This window comes from Rana temporaria, chromosome 4 (genome assembly GCF_905171775.1).
Source record: "Rana temporaria chromosome 4, aRanTem1.1, whole genome shotgun sequence".
In the NCBI taxonomy this organism is placed as follows: domain Eukaryota; kingdom Metazoa; phylum Chordata; class Amphibia; order Anura; family Ranidae; genus Rana; species Rana temporaria.
The window spans coordinates 361,294,198-361,317,936 of NC_053492.1; the positions used below are offsets into that span (position 1 = coordinate 361,294,198).

General features: G+C 41.3%; 1 protein-coding gene across 1 annotated transcript in view; it reads left to right on the forward strand.

Annotated features, from left to right (window-relative positions):
- The first annotated feature begins 1,203 nt into the window (after window positions 1-1,203).
- Window positions 1,204-23,739, forward strand: part of MYCT1 (MYC target 1) — a 77,738-nt gene continuing 55,202 nt past the window's right edge. Inside the window, exon 1 of the mRNA XM_040350886.1 lies at window positions 1,204-1,473. Coding sequence (XP_040206820.1) covers window positions 1,383-1,473 — 91 coding nt within the window. The 5' untranslated portion in view covers window positions 1,204-1,382. The remainder of the gene's footprint in view (window positions 1,474-23,739) is intronic.

The following is a 23,739-nucleotide window of genomic DNA, read 5'->3' on the forward strand; positions in this document are numbered from 1 at the left end:
GGACGGACTGTCCGCTGAAAACGGTCCGCCGGACCGTTTTCAGCGGACATGTCCGCCCGGAGATTTCTGTCTGATGGTTGTACACACCATCAGACAGAAATCGGCGCGTACACGATACGCGGTGACGTGGCCACGCTGTCGCCGCGACGATAACGCGGCGACGTGCGCGGCCCTGGAAGTTCAATGCTTCCATGCATGCGTCGAATCACTTCGACGCATGCGAGGGATGGCGGCCGATCGGACATGAACAGGGAGTCTGTACAGACGACCGAACATGTCCGACGGACAGGCTTCCAGCGGACATGTTTCTTAGCATGCTAAGAAACATTTGTCCGCTGGAAAACGGTCGGCTGAACAAATGTCCGCTGGAAACCTGTCAGCCTGTCAGCCGTACACACGACCGAACATGTCTGCTGAAACTGGTCCGCGGACCAGTTTCAGCAGACATGTTTGGTCGTGTGTACGGGGCCTTAGGCCTCGTACACACGACCGAGTTTCTCTGCAAAAACCAGCAAGAAACTTGCTGGGAGATATTTTTTGCCGAGGAAACCGGTTGTGTGTACATTTTCGTCGAGGAAACTGTCGAGAAACTCGACGAGCCAAAAAGAGAGCATGTTCCGGGCCATGTGGTCACCCTATGCTAGCTATGTGGATATAAATGCTGGGGTATGTTTTGAGACACTCAAAACTGAAGAAGTGGTCCATATAAATGCCACAACTACTAGCTATCTACAGGCATAAAAAATATACTTTAAACAATACTCTTGGCAAGTTTAAAAAATAGTATATGCAGAAAAGTGTTATGGCGTAGTCTAATAAATGACCATTGGGTGAAACGTTTTCTAGGAACACCAGGATGTAAACTAAGGAAGTTATTTATTTAGATAATGCAGTGAACACTCTATTGCAAACTTTCACGCTCCTTACTGTTCTTCACATCATAATACTGTATGCAACATCAATGGAAGGCAAAGCACATTTATTAAGACAAAGACAAACAACCGTTCTACTGCCACATGGAACTCAGGAGGGTGAAACTTATGAGTTAGTGATAGAAGTAAATATAACCAGAGCATATCAAGAAAGGCCATGGAATTGTGCATTGTTTAGAGTCAATTCAGTTCAAATGGGAAATGACGAGAAGGAAATTATTCCATGTCTCAGGAACTGTGTGCAGCCCACAGATAAGAAGTGACTTGTTCGTTGTGAGTAGAAATGCAGGAAGTGTGCTCCAGTCATGTTTCCTTTGACACAAGTAGAGAGAGAGAGAGAGCATTAGGGATGTAGACCATCTATAGTCACACTGCCACCTAAATTCACATACATTCAAAGCTCTTGTATGACTCTACTGGATGTACTTGTATTAGATATCCACATTGGATATGGGTAACATCGCAGTTTATCACAACATTACATGCATTAACGAGCTGAAGAACATCACCTGCCAAACAACGTTTTCGAAACCTTTTCTAGGTAAGAAAAATCATACTTTTACATTTTAGATTATGTAAATGATTGTTAAGACTTCATAGTAATGTCCTGCTTGTTTGGTGTGCTATAGTTATATTGTGATATCATTTTTACATATACATTTGAATAAATGACATTGCATATTATTTATATTTCTAAGTTGATAATATCGTTGGACGACTTCACAGGCTGCCCATGACTTTTTTTGACCCAGGCCAGTAAAAATAAGACTTGCTGCCAATGCCAATAAAATGTATTGTATCATCCAGAAAAGGAACCTTACTGATTAGAGGTCTAAATCGAATTCATACATGGGACTTAAGGACCATTTTGGGAGAATTTAAGAGATTAAATCACTTTCTTTGTCTCTCAGTCCCAATCTCTCCTTGTAACACATGGAGGAAATGCATTACGTAATAAAGCTTTGGTTGTATAAATTAGACATATGGTTCTACCTTTTTTTAAAAATCAGTTTAACTTAATTTATGATACATAGGGATAGGTAAAGTCCTAGTGTAACTTGTATGTGAGTATATGTATATATATATATATATATATATATATATATATATATATATATATATATAGATAATATATCTATATCTATATATATAATATCTATCTATCTATCTATCTATCTAGCTATCTCTCTCTCTCTCTCTCTCTCTCTCTCTCTCTATATATATATATATATATATATAGAGAGAGATATCTATCTATCTATCTATCTATCTATCTATCTATCTATCTATCTATCTATCTATCTATCTATCTATCTATCTATCTATATATCTATATATATATATCTCTCTCTCTCTCTATATATATATATATAGTGAGTAAAGACTCTTTTTCAAGAGCTGACATAGCAAAATTTGGATTTGTAATGACCACTAGTCAGTACAGGCATACCCCACTTTTAAGTACACAGTGGGGTTTATTTACTAAAGCTGGAAAGCACAAAATCAGGCTTGCTTCTAACCCCAGCTTGTTCAATTATGCCGCGTACACACGATCGGTCAAACCGATGAGAACGGCCTGATGGACCGTTTTCATCAGTTAACCGATGAAGCTGACTGATGGTCAGTCGTGCCTACACACCATAGGTTAAAAAAACGATCGTGTCAGAACACGGTGACATAAAACACAACGACGTGCTGAAAAAAACGAAGTTCAATGCTTCCAAGCATGCGTCGACTTGATTCTGAGCATGCGTGGATTTTTAACCGATGGACGTGCCTACAAACGATCGTTTTTTTTTCTATCGGTTAGGAATCCATCGGTTAAATTTAAAACAAGATTGCTTTTTTTTAACCTATGGATAAATAACCGATGGGGCCCACACACGATCTGTTTGGTCCGATGAAAACGGTCCATCAGACCGTTCTCATCGGTTTGACCGATCGTGTGTATGCGGCATTAAGCTTTGGTAATAAAACCTGGAAGCTCATTGGTTTTTATGCAGAAGTGACCCTGATTTCGAGCTTTCCAGCTTTAGTAAATAAACCCCATTGTGTACTTAAAAGTGGGGTATGCCTGTAATAACCTCTGCAAACCAGATTGAAAGGCGCTCAAGTGGAGTGCACTGGCTGATGAAAGTTTGACTTTATTAAACATTCAATCATTTTAAATAAGATTTTTTTAATTAATTAATCTTGCATATGACTGGATGTACTGCACTTCACGCTGCACTTCCCCTCATTTTCACTAAATCAAACCTAGATAGGAAAATAAATCTACACTAGGCTACTTCATAAAAACCCTTGTGGCCTGTTGGGACCACTTAATTAATTTATGGGACCTTATTAAATCAAAGGAATAAATAAGTTATTGACATGTAAAGGGGTTACAATTCCAGATAACACAGCCCTGTCAGATGCTGCATCAGCTTTACTTTTGTAAATAAAATTATAACATTTAATTAAATAATTTAAAGTATGCTTGCCATGAGGGAAATATGGAGGTTTACCATTACTGACAATCTCAGTTGTCTGGTTGTTATGCTGACTCACTGTTTTTTTTTTACACTAACATTAGAACAGTTCAACCATGGAAGTACAGGAAGTATGAAGACCAGGAAAGTCCATTATCTGCATACTTGTTTCAGGGCAGCGATTCCAGAAACAAGAGGATAAGCATGACAGCCAGGCGTCTAGTTGTCTGCCTCCATGGGACTGATTTACTAAAAGTGAAGAGTGCAAAATTTGGTGCAGCTCTGCATAGAAACCAATCAGCTTCTGGCTCAATTGAACAAGATGAAGTTAGAACCTGATTGGCTACCATGCAGAGAGAGGACCAAATTTTGCACTTTCCAGGTTGAGTAAATCATCCCCTATGTGTCTCTTGTGACAGGCTTCTTTTATTTAGCGTAATCTGAGGAGAACTCCACTCATCAGTAGTTGAATAGGAGCTTTCATGGCTAAAAAATATATTCCAACATGTTTTCTGTTGGATGAGATGTTTATGACACCGCAAGAACATTTCAGTCTTCTGCAGACATGAGTACTGTAGAATATATTTCATTTTAACCGCTTAAAGCGGGAGTTCACCCAATTCGTTTTTTTTTTCTATTTTCCCCTTAGCTTCATGCTCGTTTTGTCTAGGGGAATCGGTTATTTGTTTTAAAATATGAGCCGTACTTACCCGTTTTCGAGATGCATCTTCTCCGTCGCTTCCGGGTATGGGTCTTCGGGAGCGGGCGTTCCTTCTTGATTGACAGTCTTCCGAGAGGCTTCCGACGGTCGCATCCATCGCGTCACTCGTAGCCGAAAGAAGCCGAACGTCGGTGCGGCTCTATACTGCGCCTGCGCACCGACGTTCGGCTTCTTTCGGAAAATCGTGACGCGATGGATGCGACCGTCGGAAGCCTCTCGGAAGACTGTCAATCAAGAAGGAACGCCCAGTCCCGCAGCCCATACCCGGAAGCGGCGGAGAAGATGCATCTCGTAAACGGGTAAGTACGGGTCATATTTTAAAACAAATAGCCGATTTCCCTAGACAAAACGAGCATTAAGCTAAGGGGAAAATGTGTTCGCTATGGGTGAACCTCCGCTTTAAAGACCGACGCATGTACATACACGTCGGCAGAATGGCACGGACAGGCAGAACGACGTGCCCGCAGGTCGCTGCCTAGATGTGGGTCGGGGGTCCGATCGGGACCCCCCCCCGGTACATACGGCGGTTGGTAAGCCTCTGGGAGCGATCCGGGATGAGGGCGCGGCTATTTGTTTCTAGCCACCCCCTCGCGAGCGCTCCCCGGAGCTGAAGAACGGGGAGAGCCATATGTAAACACGGCTTCCCCGTGCTTCACTGTGGCGGCTGCATCAATTGTGTCATCCCTTTTATAGGGAGACACAATCGATGATGTCAGACCTACAGCCACACCCCCCTACAGTTGTAAACACACACTAGGTGAAACATAACTCCTTCAGCGCCCCCTGTGGTTAACTCCCAAACTGCAACTGTCATTTTCACAATAAACAATGCAATTTAAATGCATTTTTTGCTGTGAAAATGACAATGGTCCCAAAAATGTGTCAAAATTGTCCGAAGTGTCCGCCATAATGTCGCAGTCACGAAAAAAATCGCTGATCGCCGCCATTAGTAGTAAAAAAATTAATAAAAATGCAATAAAACTATCCCCTATTTTGTAAACGCTATCAATTTTGCGCAAACGAACCGATAAATGCTTATTGCGATTTTTTTTTACCAAAAATATGTAGAAGAATACGTATCGGCCTAAACTGAGGAAAAAAAATGTTTTTTTTAATATATTTTTGGGGGATACTTATTATAGAAAAAAGTAAAAAATATAGAATTTTTTTCAAAATGGTCGCTCTATTTTTGTTTATAGCACAAAAAATAAAAACCGCAGAGGTGATCAAATACCACCAAAAGAAAGCTCTATTTGTGGGAAGAAAAGGACGCAAATTTCGTTTCGGTACAACATTGCATGACCGCGCAATTACCAGTTAAAGCAGCGCAGTGCCAAATTGTAAAAACACCCCTGGGCATTTAGCTGCATATTGGTCCGGGGCTTAAGTGGTTAAACACATTTTGAATACAAATTCATGGTTGATATTTGCCATAGGAGTTAATATTTTTATGTTAAATGGTAATATTAAAAAAATGTAATTGCACTTCAAGTGGTACTAAGTACAGATTGTGATCTAAACCTACAGGCAAGCCTATAATAAGGCTTACACGTAGGTATAATAAATATCTATTAAACATGCACCATTTAGGAGATATTTATTTTAGTAGCAGTCGATGATATCACTGGCAGCAACAGACTGTGCACTCAATGGATGGCATGCTGTACATTGAGACAGCGGTGCCGTGGCCCTGAATCCCGCACATGCACGAGAGTGAGGTCACTGTGTCTCAGCTATTCAAACCCGCCAAGAAGGAAGACTGAATTAATATAAAAGCCCTGTTAGCGGTAACAACGTGCCACTGGAGGGCTTTGTTTTAATGTAAGTCTTATTTGCATTACTTACACATTATGGGGTAGATTCAGGTAGGGAGCGCGTATTTGTGTGCGGGCGTAACGTATCCTATTTACGCTAAGCCTCCGCAACTTTGACAGGCAAGTGCAGTAAGCCCGCCTAATTCAAATCTGTAAGATGTGGGCGTGTTGTATTCAAAATCATCGTGACCCCGCGTAAATTATGCTTTTTACGAACGGCGCATGTGCCGTCCGTGAAAGTATCCCAGTGCGCATGCTCCAAATTAACCCGCAAAAAGCTAATGCTTTCGACGTGAACGTAAATTACGCCCAGCCCTATTCGCGAACGACTTACGCAAACAGCGTAATGGACGGAAAATTCAACGCTGGCCCGACGTCCATACTTAACATTGGCTGCGCCTCATATAGCAGGGGTAACTTTACGCCGGAAAAAGCCATACGTAAACGGCGTATCTGTACTGCGACGGCCGGGCGTACGTTCGTGAATAGGCGTATATAGCTGATTTACATATTCTAGGCGTAAATCAGCATACACGCCCCTAGCGTAAATATGCAGTTAAGATACGACGGCGTAGGAGACTTACGCCGGTTGTATCTTAGCAACATTTAAGCGTATCTCAGTTTGAGCATACGCTTAAAGTTGCGACGGCGCGGATTCGGACTTACGACGGCGTATCTACAGATACGCCCGTCGTAAGTCTTTCTGAATCCGGGCCTATGACATTATGTTGTAGGGTCCCAGTTTTTTTTTTTTGCGGTTTACTAGCACTTTGAAGCAAAAAATAAATAAAAGTGTAAAAACAATTTGGCTACAATAAATGACTTAAAACGTACTGCTGGCTTTGATGACACCCAAAAATAGGGCACACTGTGATCTGGGAATGAATGTTTAGATCAGTGGTACTCAACATCAGTCCTCAAGTACCCCCCATGGGCCATATTTTCAGGTTTTCCTTTACTTTGCACAGCTGCTATACATCAATGATATAGTAATGATAAAAGCTATTTTATCTAAGGAAAGTTCCCAAAACATGGCTTGTTGGGGGTACTTGAGCACTGAGGTTGAGAAACATTGGTGTAGATTACTCGTCGAAAAATATACTGGCTGAGTGAGCATATTTAACCGCTTGCCGACCAGCCGCCACAGTTTTACGGCGGCAGGTTGACTCTGCTGGGCGAGATCACGTAATATTACGTCATCACGCCAAGCAGCCAATAGGGGCGCTCCGGGTCCTGTCAGGGGGGGGGGGGGAAATGACCTATCGCCTGTTCGTACAATGTATGAACAGCGATTTGTCATTTCCCCAAGTCAGTCCACCCCCCTTCAGTTAGAACACACCCAGGGAACATACTTAACCCCTTCCTCGCACCCTAGTGTTAACCCCTTCCCTGCCAGTGGCATTTTTATAGTAATCGATGCATTTTTATAGCATCGATCGCTATAAAAATGCCAATGGTCCCAAAAATGTGTCAAAAGTGTCCGAAGTGTCAGCCATAATGTCGCAGTACCGATAAAAATCGCTGATTGCCGCCATTACTATTAAAAAAAAAAATTATTAATAAAAAATGCCATAAAACTATGCCCTATTTTGTAAACGCTATAATTTTTGCGCAAACCAATCAATAAACGCTCATTGCGATTTTTTTTCCGAAAAATATGTAGAAGAATACATATCGGCCTAAACTGAGGAAAATATTTTTTTTATATATTTTTGGGGGATATTTATTACAGCAAAAAGTAAAAAATATTTATTTTTTTCAAAATTGTCGCTCTATTTTTGTTTATAGCGCAAAAACCGCAGAGGGAATCAAATACCACTAAAAGAAAGCTCTATTTGTGGGGAAAAAAATATGTTTGGGAGCCACGTTGCACGACCGTGCAATTGTCAGTTAAAGCTACGCAGTGCTCAAAAAGTGGCCTGGTCTTTGACCAGCAATATGGTCCGGGGGTTAAGTGTTTAAAATGCGACACATCACCTGATGCAACTTGATGTGCTCAGTGCTCTGATTGACTCATTATAGTGGGTAGAGGTTGTCATACATACACAGCACTTTATTGAAAATTATGAAAATACATTACATGAAGGCAGGGTTGTAGTTCCACAATGGTACCAGTTCCTAGTAGTCAGTGGCGGCTGGTGCTTCAAATTTTTTGGGGGGGGCGCAAATAATTTAAAACAAATTTAAAACAAAAGCAGCCACTGTGCCATGCCATCAAACGCAGCCACTGTGCCATCAGTTGTTACCACTGTGCCATCAATTGTCACCACTGTGCCCATCAATTGTCGCCACTGTGCCCATAAATTGTCGCCACTGTGCCCATCAATTGTCGCCACTGTGCCCATCAATTGTCACCACTGTGTCCATCAATTGTCACCACTGTGTCCATCAATTGTCGCTACTGTGCGCAACATCTGTCACCACTGTGCCCATCAACTGTCACCACTGTGCCTATCAATTGTCGCCACTGTGCCTATCATTTGTAGCCACTGTGCCCTGTAAATGCTGCCAGATTGCCCCCCCCCCCGCCCGGCACTTACCTTTCTGGGGTCAGCCATCCTCCTTCCATGGTCCCTCGATGTCTTCTCCCGCCCTCGATGATGATTCAGCCAATCAGGTTACCGGTGAACCTGATTGGCTGAGACGCCTGTCAGTGTTAGCCAGGGAACGCACCCCCTGTGCGTTCCCTGGTTAACTATTTGGAAGCTGATTACAGCCCTCAGGCTGTAATCAGAAAGCCTATCAGAGCCTATCAGAGCTTATAGGCACTTCCAAAGCCAACCAGCTGCCGTTATTCAGATGGCCGACGCTCACCAGGGGGCCAGCCATCTGAATAGTGGGGGGCAGCAACAATACATATATTCATGCAATGCATGAATCTGTGTATTGTATTCAGTGGCGGTGCGGGAGCGAGAGGGGGCGGCGCTCCTGCGCCCTCTATGAACATACCACCACTGCTGGTAGTATTAAAATAGATTTGAAATGGCACTAAGCCTCAAAATATACAAATTGTGATACATTTTAACTTATGTTTCTTCCTCTGGTCAACTGTGGACATCTCTGGGTAAATTCAGCTAGAGAAATGTTGGTACAAGGGCTGCCAGTGATGTGGAAAGGAATCAAAAGTTCAGAACCATTACAATCCAATTGACCTCTTAGTTTAAATAAGCTAAATACATTCCTGGTGTATTAAAACAATAGGTGTTTAAAGTCTTGGTTTTCTTTTTAAGCAGCTATAGCCTTTGTGGAAAAGCTTGATGCATCTTTATGATAACATTTGTTTTGGAATATGCCAAAAAAAAATAATCAAAAGTTAACATACAACATTGCCATATGACAAATACACACCAATATCAGTGCTGTAATGAAAATGCCCATCAATGTAAAATTCTAGCCAAAACTTATAGCTCTTGATAGCGTTAGGCCTCGTACACATGTCCGAGGAACTCGACGGGCAAAACTCATCATTTTGCTCATCGAGTTCCTTGTGAAGCCGCCGAGGAACTTGGCGAGCCAACTTTCCTCATTGTTCCTCATGTTCTCTATTTGGCTCGACGAGTTCCTCGTCGGCTTCCTCGGCCGAAAGTGTACACACGGCCGGGTTTCTCGGCAGAATACGGCTCCGATCGAGTTTCTGGCTGAATTCTGCCGAGAAACTCGGTCGTGTGTACCGGGCCTTAGAAAGGTGTTTTTTGTTATTCTTTGTGTGCTTGTGGGTGCTCATTGCTTATCCAAGAGAGACAGTAGGTTTGATTTATTGAAAGATTAAAACATGTTCTATTTGTAAATTGAGTTTTCACTTTAAGCAAAGTGAAAATTTACTTTGCAAAGAACACTCCACAACGCACAAAATAATAAAAGGGATTTGTGTTTGCAGGTGATTGGAAGATTGAAGTCAGTACAGTTTCACTTTATTCACTAAGCTGAGTATATTTTTACTTCTAAAAAAAATGAGTTAATGCTACGCTGACTTCAGTTATCCAATCACAGGTGAGCAAAAAATCAAAAATGTGGATATTACCTCCTCATTTAAGCCTCTTGAAGATTTATTTTGGAAAAGGAACATGCCCCACTTCTTAATAAATTCAACATTGACAGGTACAAGATTCTAACTTTTTACCATCCCAAATTTAAAAAGTACTGTCTGGTGTCACTTTAATGTAGCCAAATATACCTATTTCACAAAGAAAATACTCCCATAAATACAACTACATGATAAGCATTATGTGTAACAAAGCACTCATTAGCCGACTTGTATGTGTAAAAAAAAAAAACAATTGCCATCATTTCTTATTCAATGTATATTTTGTAGACTAAAACTTGTTTATTTAATATGGCAATTCAATACAGTGCATTAAGCCAATGTAAGTATTTAGTAATGCCTAAAAATGTAATGGCTTCGGCCTCGTACACACAACCGTTTTCTTCGACAGAATCCATCAAGAAACTTGGTGGCAGAGCTTTTTTGCCAAAGAAAATGATCGTGTGTATGGTTTTCATCGAGAAAACTGTCGAGGAACTCGATGAGAAAAAAAGAAAACAAGTTCTCTTTTTCCTCGACGGGAGTCTCAATTTCCTCGTCGTGTTCCTCGTCGGGTGGTTTTCGACGAGAAACACGATCGTGTGTATGCTTAGAAACCCGCACATGCTCAGAAGGGTAGTGCCAGTGGAATCAAACCTTCCCTTTATAGTGCCGTCGTACGTGTTTTACATCACCGCGTTTGAGAACGAGGAGATTTGGTCTTGACCGTGTGCACGCAAAGAAAGCCTGTCGAGTTTCTTGACAAGGCTAACAAGGAACTCGTCGAGGAAAACGATGTGTCTTTTCCGACAAGTTCCTCGGTCGTGTGTACGAGGCCTTAAATACACCATGATTTTTTCAGTTTGCACTGACTTTTTAAAAAGTCTAAGTTGGGATGCCTTTGGCCTTAGGAGTCAGCAAAAGTGCATCACCTAAATGTGTAGCGGCATGTAATTATAAAATATTCTACCTTTGTGTACCCTTGCATTGTTTGTATTCTTATATAACATTCTTAACCTTTAAAATAGCCATTCTCAACTCAGCATTGACAGGATGTTTTATTTGAAGTGGATTTCTATTGAAGGAAGTATGGAAACCAACATAGCGAAGCTTTGTATATATATGCTCAAGCATATACTTGGAAGGGTTAGTGCCAGTGATTTAAAACTGCAAAACTGTTTTTTTATTTTAATGCAAGTTCCTCTACTGGGACTCCAGAAATGAGTAAAGTTGATAAATATCTTATAAAGAAAGTGTTTCTAATATGGAGAGTTTTATGCAGCACAGAGGCTTTGTTTTTTGGAATTCTCAAACAACAAAAGGGACTAAAATGCTGTAAATGATAAGAAGACTCTGCAATTCCTAATCACCAAGTTTAGTGTATATACATTTTCAGTCTAATGTGACTAAGGAACAATTCAAGATTAAACCTTTGATCCCATGTAATTCTGACCATGTGACCTACGTCTTGGAGTGTCCTTGCTCACTCCAATACGTGGGTCGAATCACAAGAAAACTTAGAGTGAGAATTAATGAAAACCTTGCAAATATTAAAAAAGGGTTTTCAAACCATATTGTGTCGAGACACTTTAAAAAATTCCATCAAAGTGATCCAAGCTTGTGCAATTTTTATGGGATAGACAACATTTCAAACCATTGGAGAGGTACCCACATGAGAAGAGCCATCTCCCAAAATGAGACCATGTGGCTGTACAAACTTAAAAGCATGCAGCCGCATGGCCTAAACATAGAGTTAGACCTCAACTGCTATTTGTCCAACGATTAAATAAATTCCTGGGTTACCGTTACTGAGAGTTCAAATTATGAGAAATCTCATCCAGTATATGGTCAGCTTCATATATGTTTAATACACATTTACATTTCCACCTAACAATATATTATTCCTTCTTCCACTTGGAGTCATTTAATATATCTTATATGGTTTTCCCCTTCCCAAACCTATCTATCTATCTATCTATCTATCTATCTATCTATCTATCTATCTATCTATCTATCTATCTATATATCTATATATATATATCTCTCTCTCTCTCTATATATATATATATAGTGAGTAAAGACTCTTTTTCAAGAGCTGACATAGCAAAATTTGGATTTGTAATGACCACTAGTCAGTACAGGCATACCCCACTTTTAAGTACACAGTGGGGTTTATTTACTAAAGCTGGAAAGCACAAAATCAGGCTTGCTTCTAACCCCAGCTTGTTCAATTATGCCGCGTACACACGATCGGTCAAACCGATGAGAACGGCCTGATGGACCGTTTTCATCAGTTAACCGATGAAGCTGACTGATGGTCAGTCGTGCCTACACACCATAGGTTAAAAAAACGATCGTGTCAGAACACGGTGACATAAAACACAACGACGTGCTGAAAAAAACGAAGTTCAATGCTTCCAAGCATGCGTCGACTTGATTCTGAGCATGCGTGGATTTTTAACCGATGGACGTGCCTACAAACGATCGTTTTTTTTTCTATCGGTTAGGAATCCATCGGTTAAATTTAAAACAAGATTGCTTTTTTTTAACCTATGGATAAATAACCGATGGGGCCCACACACGATCTGTTTGGTCCGATGAAAACGGTCCATCAGACCGTTCTCATCGGTTTGACCGATCGTGTGTATGCGGCATTAAGCTTTGGTAATAAAACCTGGAAGCTCATTGGTTTTTATGCAGAAGTGACCCTGATTTCGAGCTTTCCAGCTTTAGTAAATAAACCCCATTGTGTACTTAAAAGTGGGGTATGCCTGTAATAACCTCTGCAAACCAGATTGAAAGGCGCTCAAGTGGAGTGCACTGGCTGATGAAAGTTTGACTTTATTAAACATTCAATCATTTTAAATAAGATTTTTTTAATTAATTAATCTTGCATATGACTGGATGTACTGCACTTCACGCTGCACTTCCCCTCATTTTCACTAAATCAAACCTAGATAGGAAAATAAATCTACACTAGGCTACTTCATAAAAACCCTTGTGGCCTGTTGGGACCACTTAATTAATTTATGGGACCTTATTAAATCAAAGGAATAAATAAGTTATTGACATGTAAAGGGGTTACAATTCCAGATAACACAGCCCTGTCAGATGCTGCATCAGCTTTACTTTTGTAAATAAAATTATAACATTTAATTAAATAATTTAAAGTATGCTTGCCATGAGGGAAATATGGAGGTTTACCATTACTGACAATCTCAGTTGTCTGGTTGTTATGCTGACTCACTGTTTTTTTTTACACTAACATTAGAACAGTTCAACCATGGAAGTACAGGAAGTATGAAGACCAGGAAAGTCCATTATCTGCATACTTGTTTCAGGGCAGCGATTCCAGAAACAAGAGGATAAGCATGACAGCCAGGCGTCTAGTTGTCTGCCTCCATGGGACTGATTTACTAAAAGTGAAGAGTGCAAAATTTGGTGCAGCTCTGCATAGAAACCAATCAGCTTCTGGCTCAATTGAACAAGATGAAGTTAGAACCTGATTGGCTACCATGCAGAGAGAGGACCAAATTTTGCACTTTCCAGGTTGAGTAAATCATCCCCTATGTGTCTCTTGTGACAGGCTTCTTTTATTTAGCGTAATCTGAGGAGAACTCCACTCATCAGTAGTTGAATAGGAGCTTTCATGGCTAAAAAATATATTCCAACATGTTTTCTGTTGGATGAGATGTTTATGACACCGCAAGAACATTTCAGTCTTCTGCAGACATGAGTACTGTAGAATATATTTCATTTTAACCGCTTAAAGCGGGAGTTCACCCAATTCGTTTTTTTTTTCTATTTTCCCCTTAGCTTCATGCTCGTTTTGTCTAGGGGAATCGGTTATTTGTTTTAAAATATGAGCCGTACTTACCCGTTTTCGAGATGCATCTTCTCCGTCGCTTCCGGGTATGGGTCTTCGGGAGCGGGCGTTCCTTCTTGATTGACAGTCTTCCGAGAGGCTTCCGACGGTCGCATCCATCGCGTCACTCGTAGCCGAAAGAAGCCGAACGTCGGTGCGGCTCTATACTGCGCCTGCGCACCGACGTTCGGCTTCTTTCGGAAAATCGTGACGCGATGGATGCGACCGTCGGAAGCCTCTCGGAAGACTGTCAATCAAGAAGGAACGCCCAGTCCCGCAGCCCATACCCGGAAGCGGCGGAGAAGATGCATCTCGTAAACGGGTAAGTACGGGTCATATTTTAAAACAAATAGCCGATTTCCCTAGACAAAACGAGCATTAAGCTAAGGGGAAAATGTGTTCGCTATGGGTGAACCTCCGCTTTAAAGACCGACGCATGTACATACACGTCGGCAGAATGGCACGGACAGGCAGAACGACGTGCCCGCAGGTCGCTGCCTAGATGTGGGTCGGGGGTCCGATCGGGACCCCCCCCGGTACATACGGCGGTTGGTAAGCCTCTGGGAGCGATCCGGGATGAGGGCGCGGCTATTTGTTTCTAGCCACCCCCTCGCGAGCGCTCCCCGGAGCTGAAGAACGGGGAGAGCCATATGTAAACACGGCTTCCCCGTGCTTCACTGTGGCGGCTGCATCAATTGTGTCATCCCTTTTATAGGGAGACACAATCGATGATGTCAGACCTACAGCCACACCCCCCTACAGTTGTAAACACACACTAGGTGAAACATAACTCCTTCAGCGCCCCCTGTGGTTAACTCCCAAACTGCAACTGTCATTTTCACAATAAACAATGCAATTTAAATGCATTTTTTGCTGTGAAAATGACAATGGTCCCAAAAATGTGTCAAAATTGTCCGAAGTGTCCGCCATAATGTCGCAGTCACGAAAAAAATCGCTGATCGCCGCCATTAGTAGTAAAAAAATTAATAAAAATGCAATAAAACTATCCCCTATTTTGTAAACGCTATCAATTTTGCGCAAACGAACCGATAAATGCTTATTGCGATTTTTTTTTACCAAAAATATGTAGAAGAATACGTATCGGCCTAAACTGAGGAAAAAAAATGTTTTTTTTAATATATTTTTGGGGGATACTTATTATAGAAAAAAGTAAAAAATATAGAATTTTTTTCAAAATGGTCGCTCTATTTTTGTTTATAGCACAAAAAATAAAAACCGCAGAGGTGATCAAATACCACCAAAAGAAAGCTCTATTTGTGGGAAGAAAAGGACGCAAATTTCGTTTCGGTACAACATTGCATGACCGCGCAATTACCAGTTAAAGCAGCGCAGTGCCAAATTGTAAAAACACCCCTGGGCATTTAGCTGCATATTGGTCCGGGGCTTAAGTGGTTAAACACATTTTGAATACAAATTCATGGTTGATATTTGCCATAGGAGTTAATATTTTTATGTTAAATGGTAATATTAAAAAAATGTAATTGCACTTCAAGTGGTACTAAGTACAGATTGTGATCTAAACCTACAGGCAAGCCTATAATAAGGCTTACACGTAGGTATAATAAATATCTATTAAACATGCACCATTTAGGAGATATTTATTTTAGTAGCAGTCGATGATATCACTGGCAGCAACAGACTGTGCACTCAATGGATGGCATGCTGTACATTGAGACAGTGGTGCCGTGGCCCTGAATCCCGCACATGCACGAGAGTGAGGTCACTGTGTCTCAGCTATTCAAACCCGCCAAGAAGGAAGACTGAATTAATATAAAAGCCCTGTTAGCGGTAACAACGTGCCACTGGAGGGCTTTGTTTTAATGTAAGTCTTATTTGCATTACTTACACATTATGGGGTAGATTCAGGTAGGGAGCGCGTATTTGTGTGCGGGCGTAACGTATCCTATTTACGCTAAGCCTCCGCAACTTTGACAGGCAAGTGCAGTAAGCCCGCCTAATTCAAATCTGTAAGATGTGGGCGTGTTGTATTCAAAATCATCGTGACCCCGCGTAAATTATGCTTTTTACGAACGGCGCATGTGCCGTCCGTGAAAGTATCCCAGTGCGCATGCTCCAAATTAACCCGCAAAAAGCCAATGCTTTCGACGTGAACGTAAATTACGCCCAGCCCTATTCGCGAACGACTTACGCAAACAGCGTAATGGACGGAAAATTCAACGCTGGCCCGACGTCCATACTTAACATTGGCTGCGCCTCATATAGCAGGGGTAACTTTACGCCGGAAAAAGCCATACGTAAACGGCGTATCTGTACTGCGACGGCCGGGCGTACGTTCGTGAATAGGCGTATATAGCTGATTTACATATTCTAGGCGTAAATCAGCATACACGCCCCTAGCGTAAATATGCAGTTAAGATACGACGGCGTAGGAGACTTACGCCGGTTGTATCTTAGCAACATTTAAGCGTATCTCAGTTTGAGCATACGCTTAAAGTTGCGACGGCGCGGATTCGGACTTACGACGGCGTATCTACAGATACGCCCGTCGTAAGTCTTTCTGAATCCGGGCCTATGACATTATGTTGTAGGGTCCCAGTTTTTTTTTTTGCGGTTTACTAGCACTTTGAAGCAAAAAATAAATAAAAGTGTAAAAACAATTTGGCTACAATAAATGACTTAAAACGTACTGCTGGCTTTGATGACACCCAAAAATAGGGCACACTGTGATCTGGGAATGAATGTTTAGATCAGTGGTACTCAACATCAGTCCTCAAGTACCCCCCATGGGCCATATTTTCAGGTTTTCCTTTACTTTGCACAGCTGCTATACATCAATGATATAGTAATGATAAAAGCTATTTTATCTAAGGAAAGTTCCCAAAACATGGCTTGTTGGGGGTACTTGAGCACTGAGGTTGAGAAACATTGGTGTAGATTACTCGTCGAAAAATATACTGGCTGAGTGAGCATATTTAACCGCTTGCCGACCAGCCGCCACAGTTTTACGGCGGCAGGTTGACTCTGCTGGGCGAGATCACGTAATATTACGTCATCACGCCAAGCAGCCAATAGGGGCGCTCCGGGTCCTGTCAGGGGGGGGGGGGGGGAAATGACCTATCGCCTGTTCGTACAATGTATGAACAGCGATTTGTCATTTCCCCAAGTCAGTCCACCCCCCTTCAGTTAGAACACACCCAGGGAACATACTTAACCCCTTCCTCGCACCCTAGTGTTAACCCCTTCCCTGCCAGTGGCATTTTTATAGTAATCGATGCATTTTTATAGCATCGATCGCTATAAAAATGCCAATGGTCCCAAAAATGTGTCAAAAGTGTCCGAAGTGTCAGCCATAATGTCGCAGTACCGATAAAAATCGCTGATTGCCGCCATTACTATTAAAAAAAAAATTATTAATAAAAAATGCCATAAAACTATGCCCTATTTTGTAAACGCTATAATTTTTGCGCAAACCAATCAATAAACGCTCATTGCGATTTTTTTTCCGAAAAATATGTAGAAGAATACATATCGGCCTAAACTGAGGAAAATATTTTTTTTATATATTTTTGGGGGATATTTATTACAGCAAAAAGTAAAAAATATTTATTTTTTTCAAAATTGTCGCTCTATTTTTGTTTATAGCGCAAAAACCGCAGAGGGAATCAAATACCACTAAAAGAAAGCTCTATTTGTGGGGAAAAAAATATGTTTGGGAGCCACGTTGCACGACCGTGCAATTGTCAGTTAAAGCTACGCAGTGCTCAAAAAGTGGCCTGGTCTTTGACCAGCAATATGGTCCGGGGGTTAAGTGTTTAAAATGCGACACATCACCTGATGCAACTTGATGTGCTCAGTGCTCTGATTGACTCATTATAGTGGGTAGAGGTTGTCATACATACACAGCACTTTATTGAAAATTATGAAAATACATTACATGAAGGCAGGGTTGTAGTTCCACAATGGTACCAGTTCCTAGTAGTCAGTGGCGGCTGGTGCTTCAAATTTTTTGGGGGGGGCGCAAATAATTTAAAACAAATTTAAAACAAAAGCAGCCACTGTGCCATGCCATCAAACGCAGCCACTGTGCCATCAGTTGTTACCACTGTGCCATCAATTGTCACCACTGTGCCCATCAATTGTCGCCACTGTGCCCATAAATTGTCGCCACTGTGCCCATCAATTGTCGCCACTGTGCCCATCAATTGTCACCACTGTGTCCATCAATTGTCACCACTGTGTCCATCAATTGTCGCTACTGTGCGCAACATCTGTCACCACTGTGCCCATCAACTGTCACCACTGTGCCTATCAATTGTCGCCACTGTGCCTATCATTTGTAGCCACTGTGCCCTGTAAATGCTGCCAGATTGCCCCCCCCCCCGCCCGGCACTTACCTTTCTGGGGTCAGCCATCCTCCTTCCATGGTCCCTCGATGTCTTCTCCCGCCCTCGATGATGATTCAGCCAATCAGGTTACCGGTGAACCTGATTGGCTGAGACGCCTGTCAGTGTTAGCCAGGGAACGCACCCCCTGTGCGTTCCCTGGTTAACTATTTGGAAGCTGATTACAGCCCTCAGGCTGTAATCAGAAAGCCTATCAGAGCCTATCAGAGCTTATAGGCACTTCCAAAGCCAACCAGCTGCCGTTATTCAGATGGCCGACGCTCACCAGGGGGCCAGCCATCTGAATAGTGGGGGGCAGCAACAATACATATATTCATGCAATGCATGAATCTGTGTATTGTATTCAGTGGCGGTGCGGGAGCGAGAGGGGGCGGCGCTCCTGCGCCCTCTATGAACATACCACCACTGCTGGTAGTATTAAAATAGATTTGAAATGGCACTAAGCCTCAAAATATACAAATTGTGATACATTTTAACTTATGTTTCTTCCTCTGGTCAACTGTGGACATCTCTGGGTAAATTCAGCTAGAGAAATGTTGGTACAAGGGCTGCCAGTGATGTGGAAAGGAATCAAAAGTTCAGAACCATTACAATCCAATTGACCTCTTAGTTTAAATAAGCTAAATACATTCCTGGTGTATTAAAACAATAGGTGTTTAAAGTCTTGGTTTTCTTTTTAAGCAGCTATAGCCTTTGTGGAAAAGCTTGATGCATCTTTATGATAACATTTGTTTTGGAATATGCCAAAAAAAAATAATCAAAAGTTAACATACAACATTGCCATATGACAAATACACACCAATATCAGTGCTGTAATGAAAATGCCCATCAATGTAAAATTCTAGCCAAAACTTATAGCTCTTGATAGCGTTAGGCCTCGTACACATGTCCGAGGAACTCGACGGGCAAAACTCATCATTTTGCTCATCGAGTTCCTTGTGAAGCCGCCGAGGAACTTGGCGAGCCAACTTTCCTCATTGTTCCTCATGTTCTCTATTTGGCTCGACGAGTTCCTCGTCGGCTTCCTCGGCCGAAAGTGTACACACGGCCGGGTTTCTCGGCAGAATACGGCTCCGATCGAGTTTCTGGCTGAATTCTGCCGAGAAACTCGGTCGTGTGTACCGGGCCTTAGAAAGGTGTTTTTTGTTATTCTTTGTGTGCTTGTGGGTGCTCATTGCTTATCCAAGAGAGACAGTAGGTTTGATTTATTGAAAGATTAAAACATGTTCTATTTGTAAATTGAGTTTTCACTTTAAGCAAAGTGAAAATTTACTTTGCAAAGAACACTCCACAACGCACAAAATAATAAAAGGGATTTGTGTTTGCAGGTGATTGGAAGATTGAAGTCAGTACAGTTTCACTTTATTCACTAAGCTGAGTATATTTTTACTTCTAAAAAAAATGAGTTAATGCTACGCTGACTTCAGTTATCCAATCACAGGTGAGCAAAAAATCAAAAATGTGGATATTACCTCCTCATTTAAGCCTCTTGAAGATTTATTTTGGAAAAGGAACATGCCCCACTTCTTAATAAATTCAACATTGACAGGTACAAGATTCTAACTTTTTACCATCCCAAATTTAAAAAGTACTGTCTGGTGTCACTTTAATGTAGCCAAATATACCTATTTCACAAAGAAAATACTCCCATAAATACAACTACATGATAAGCATTATGTGTAACAAAGCACTCATTAGCCGACTTGTATGTGTAAAAAAAAAAAACAATTGCCATCATTTCTTATTCAATGTATATTTTGTAGACTAAAACTTGTTTATTTAATATGGCAATTCAATACAGTGCATTAAGCCAATGTAAGTATTTAGTAATGCCTAAAAATGTAATGGCTTCGGCCTCGTACACACAACCGTTTTCTTCGACAGAATCCATCAAGAAACTTGGTGGCAGAGCTTTTTTGCCAAAGAAAATGATCGTGTGTATGGTTTTCATCGAGAAAACTGTCGAGGAACTCGATGAGAAAAAAAGAAAACAAGTTCTCTTTTTCCTCGACGGGAGTCTCAATTTCCTCGTCGTGTTCCTCGTCGGGTGGTTTTCGACGAGAAACACGATCGTGTGTATGCTTAGAAACCCGCACATGCTCAGAAGGGTAGTGCCAGTGGAATCAAACCTTCCCTTTATAGTGCCGTCGTACGTGTTTTACATCACCGCGTTTGAGAACGAGGAGATTTGGTCTTGACCGTGTGCACGCAAAGAAAGCCTGTCGAGTTTCTTGACAAGGCTAACAAGGAACTCGTCGAGGAAAACGATGTGTCTTTTCCGACAAGTTCCTCGGTCGTGTGTACGAGGCCTTAAATACACCATGATTTTTTCAGTTTGCACTGACTTTTTAAAAAGTCTAAGTTGGGATGCCTTTGGCCTTAGGAGTCAGCAAAAGTGCATCACCTAAATGTGTAGCGGCATGTAATTATAAAATATTCTACCTTTGTGTACCCTTGCATTGTTTGTATTCTTATATAACATTCTTAACCTTTAAAATAGCCATTCTCAACTCAGCATTGACAGGATGTTTTATTTGAAGTGGATTTCTATTGAAGGAAGTATGGAAACCAACATAGCGAAGCTTTGTATATATATGCTCAAGCATATACTTGGAAGGGTTAGTGCCAGTGATTTAAAACTGCAAAACTGTTTTTTTATTTTAATGCAAGTTCCTCTACTGGGACTCCAGAAATTAGTAAAGTTGATAAATATCTTATAAAGAAAGTGTTTCTAATATGGAGAGTTTTATGCAGCACAGAGGCTTTGTTTTTTGGAATTCTCAAACAACAAAAGGGACTAAAATGCTGTAAATGATAAGAAGACTCTGCAATTCCTAATCACCAAGTTTAGTGTATATACATTTTCAGTCTAATGTGACTAAGGAACAATTCAAGATTAAACCTTTGATCCCATGTAATTCTGACCATGTGACCTACGTCTTGGAGTGTCCTTGCTCACTCCAATACGTGGGTCGAATCACAAGAAAACTTAGAGTGAGAATTAATGAAAACCTTGCAAATATTAAAAAAGGGTTTTCAAACCATATTGTGTCGAGACACTTTAAAAAATTCCATCAAAGTGATCCAAGCTTGTGCAATTTTTATGGGATAGACAACATTTCAAACCATTGGAGAGGTACCCACATGAGAAGAGCCATCTCCCAAAATGAGACCATGTGGCTGTACAAACTTAAAAGCATGCAGCCGCATGGCCTAAACATAGAGTTAGACCTCAACTGCTATTTGTCCAACGATTAAATAAATTCCTGGGTTACCGTTACTGAGAGTTCAAATTATGAGAAATCTCATCCAGTATATGGTCAGCTTCATATATGTTTAATACACATTTACATTTCCACCTAACAATATATTATTCCTTCTTCCACTTGGAGTCATTTAATATATCTTATATGGTTTTCCCCTTCCCAAACCTAGTGAGGCATAGGATGTATAGAATAAGCCTCCAAATTTAAATACATTTTTTTCTTTTCGCATGGAAGGGAGAAATATTTTTTCCATAAACTATCCAATTTTACCTAGTTTACCATTGGAAGGATGAGACACTAATGCTATCTTTAATGCTAGTATTATTTTATTAAAGTTATGGTAACATAATTTTTTTAAACACATTTTAAATACCCTTGTGCTTTCCTTCAAGAAGGGCAAGCATGGTATAGTTCTATATATAGTTCTCAGTTCGATTCAGCTCATTACGCCATCTAGTGACCAAATTAGATATTTTTCCCAAGTATTTAGTATCCCATTCTAAAACCTCCCCCGGGTGTGATAGCGATTTAGATTTTATATTTTTTTCCAAAGGGAATATACTTTTTGATTGCCCGAACTAGGGTATTGGTGTACTGCAATTATGCGAGATTTAATTATCCTGCATTTAGTTGTAAGCCCGTCTGATGTAATGCTCAACCCATCACTGGGACTGCGCTGCAATTGGCCGAGACTGCTGACAATCAAAAGTACACTTCCGTCTTTCTACAGCTAGAAACATGTGACCATTGTGACCAGGCACGCCCCCTAAAGACGTAATCATTACGAAACGTACGTCGGCGGCGTAGCCTGGTCACGCTGTTTCGATTGCCCAACCATCCGGCTTCCTGTAGCAGGTGAGCAGCTGACGGTGGAACGCACGCAACCACGCCGACGCGGAGGTGAAGGAGTCCGTGCTATACTGACAGGCCTGCAGACCCAGTGCCGGGATGGGCACTTTTTAATGTAAGTGGCCACTTGGCCCATGCTTTTAACTTTTCTTTTTAAAATAAAAACCGGTTGCACTTTGGAAGTTTTTTTCTGTTCCATGTCTCATCTGTAAACTTCTGGAGGACAAGGTGTTTGCGTACTAATTTGTGACGCACGATATGTATGCAGGCATTATCCTGCATAAGCGAATTTGACCATCTTTTTTAGTAAAAAGGTCCAACAATTCTCGTAATTGCATTACCACTAATGAGCACGTTTTGGGTGTTGATCATTGTCTATGGTGAAGGAGCACTCAGAGGCACATATTGAATGAGAAGATTTTGTCTGTATTATCTTGGAATATTCACATTGGCATTCAACTAATAGAATTGTGACATAATACCTTTATGTTGTTTCATCACGGCTACAAGTCATCACTTTTCTTTTGGACTTTTCTTTGTAGACATGGTATTGTCTGCATAGTGATTGTGCATCTGTCAACGATTCACTTTATCAATAGTATTTATTTTTAATAATTGTTATTATTATTTTAATTCACCTATTGTTTTTGCCATATATTTGTTTGAGAACCAGCGAACATATGTTATACTTACCACTTTAAAGTCACTTTTTATTTCATCCAACCATTCACTAAATAGGAGGTATACACTCCATTTTCCCAGGGGAGCAGCGTAAAAAGTAAATACACTTAATTTGGTATTTATTTATATTTAAGTTTAATCACAAGTTTTTTTCACAACACTAATTAACTCATTAATCAATTTTTGTCGCGGAAAATCTCTCCCTCTTTGTCGATAGTTTGGCTCAGACTTTGTTAATTAAGGCTAAATCAGCCTCTGTTCCGGCTATGGCTGTGCTGGAGGGATTTCCCTTTGTTTTCCTGTAGGTGGCGATATCACCACATGCCAATGTTGGAACTAAGGCAAGCCATGGTATATTGAGTGTCTTTCCTCAGGAACAGCCCAGTGGGAGTGGTCTCCCCGCTGGGCATGCTGGGGAAGGATACTTAAGGGGCAGACACCATTTTACGTGGCCCTTTCGCCTCATTGCCCTCCTGGCGCGAGGAATGTGTTGTGTGATTTTTAGCCTCGGGACTATGCTGACCCGAGGCTGAATTTCTGCCTGGTAGGCCCAGTTGTCCTGACTGGGGCCTACGCTTTGGAGGTGATCCTGTGCTGCCTGTCCTGCGGGAGGAACCCCCTCAATGGAGGAAACCAGGGGAGGACCTGTCCCGTAAAGGACCGAGCTGAAGGCTGGTACTTTGGGAGAGGCCTGATAACTTGAAGGATGCACCATAGCCTACAATACCTTACAG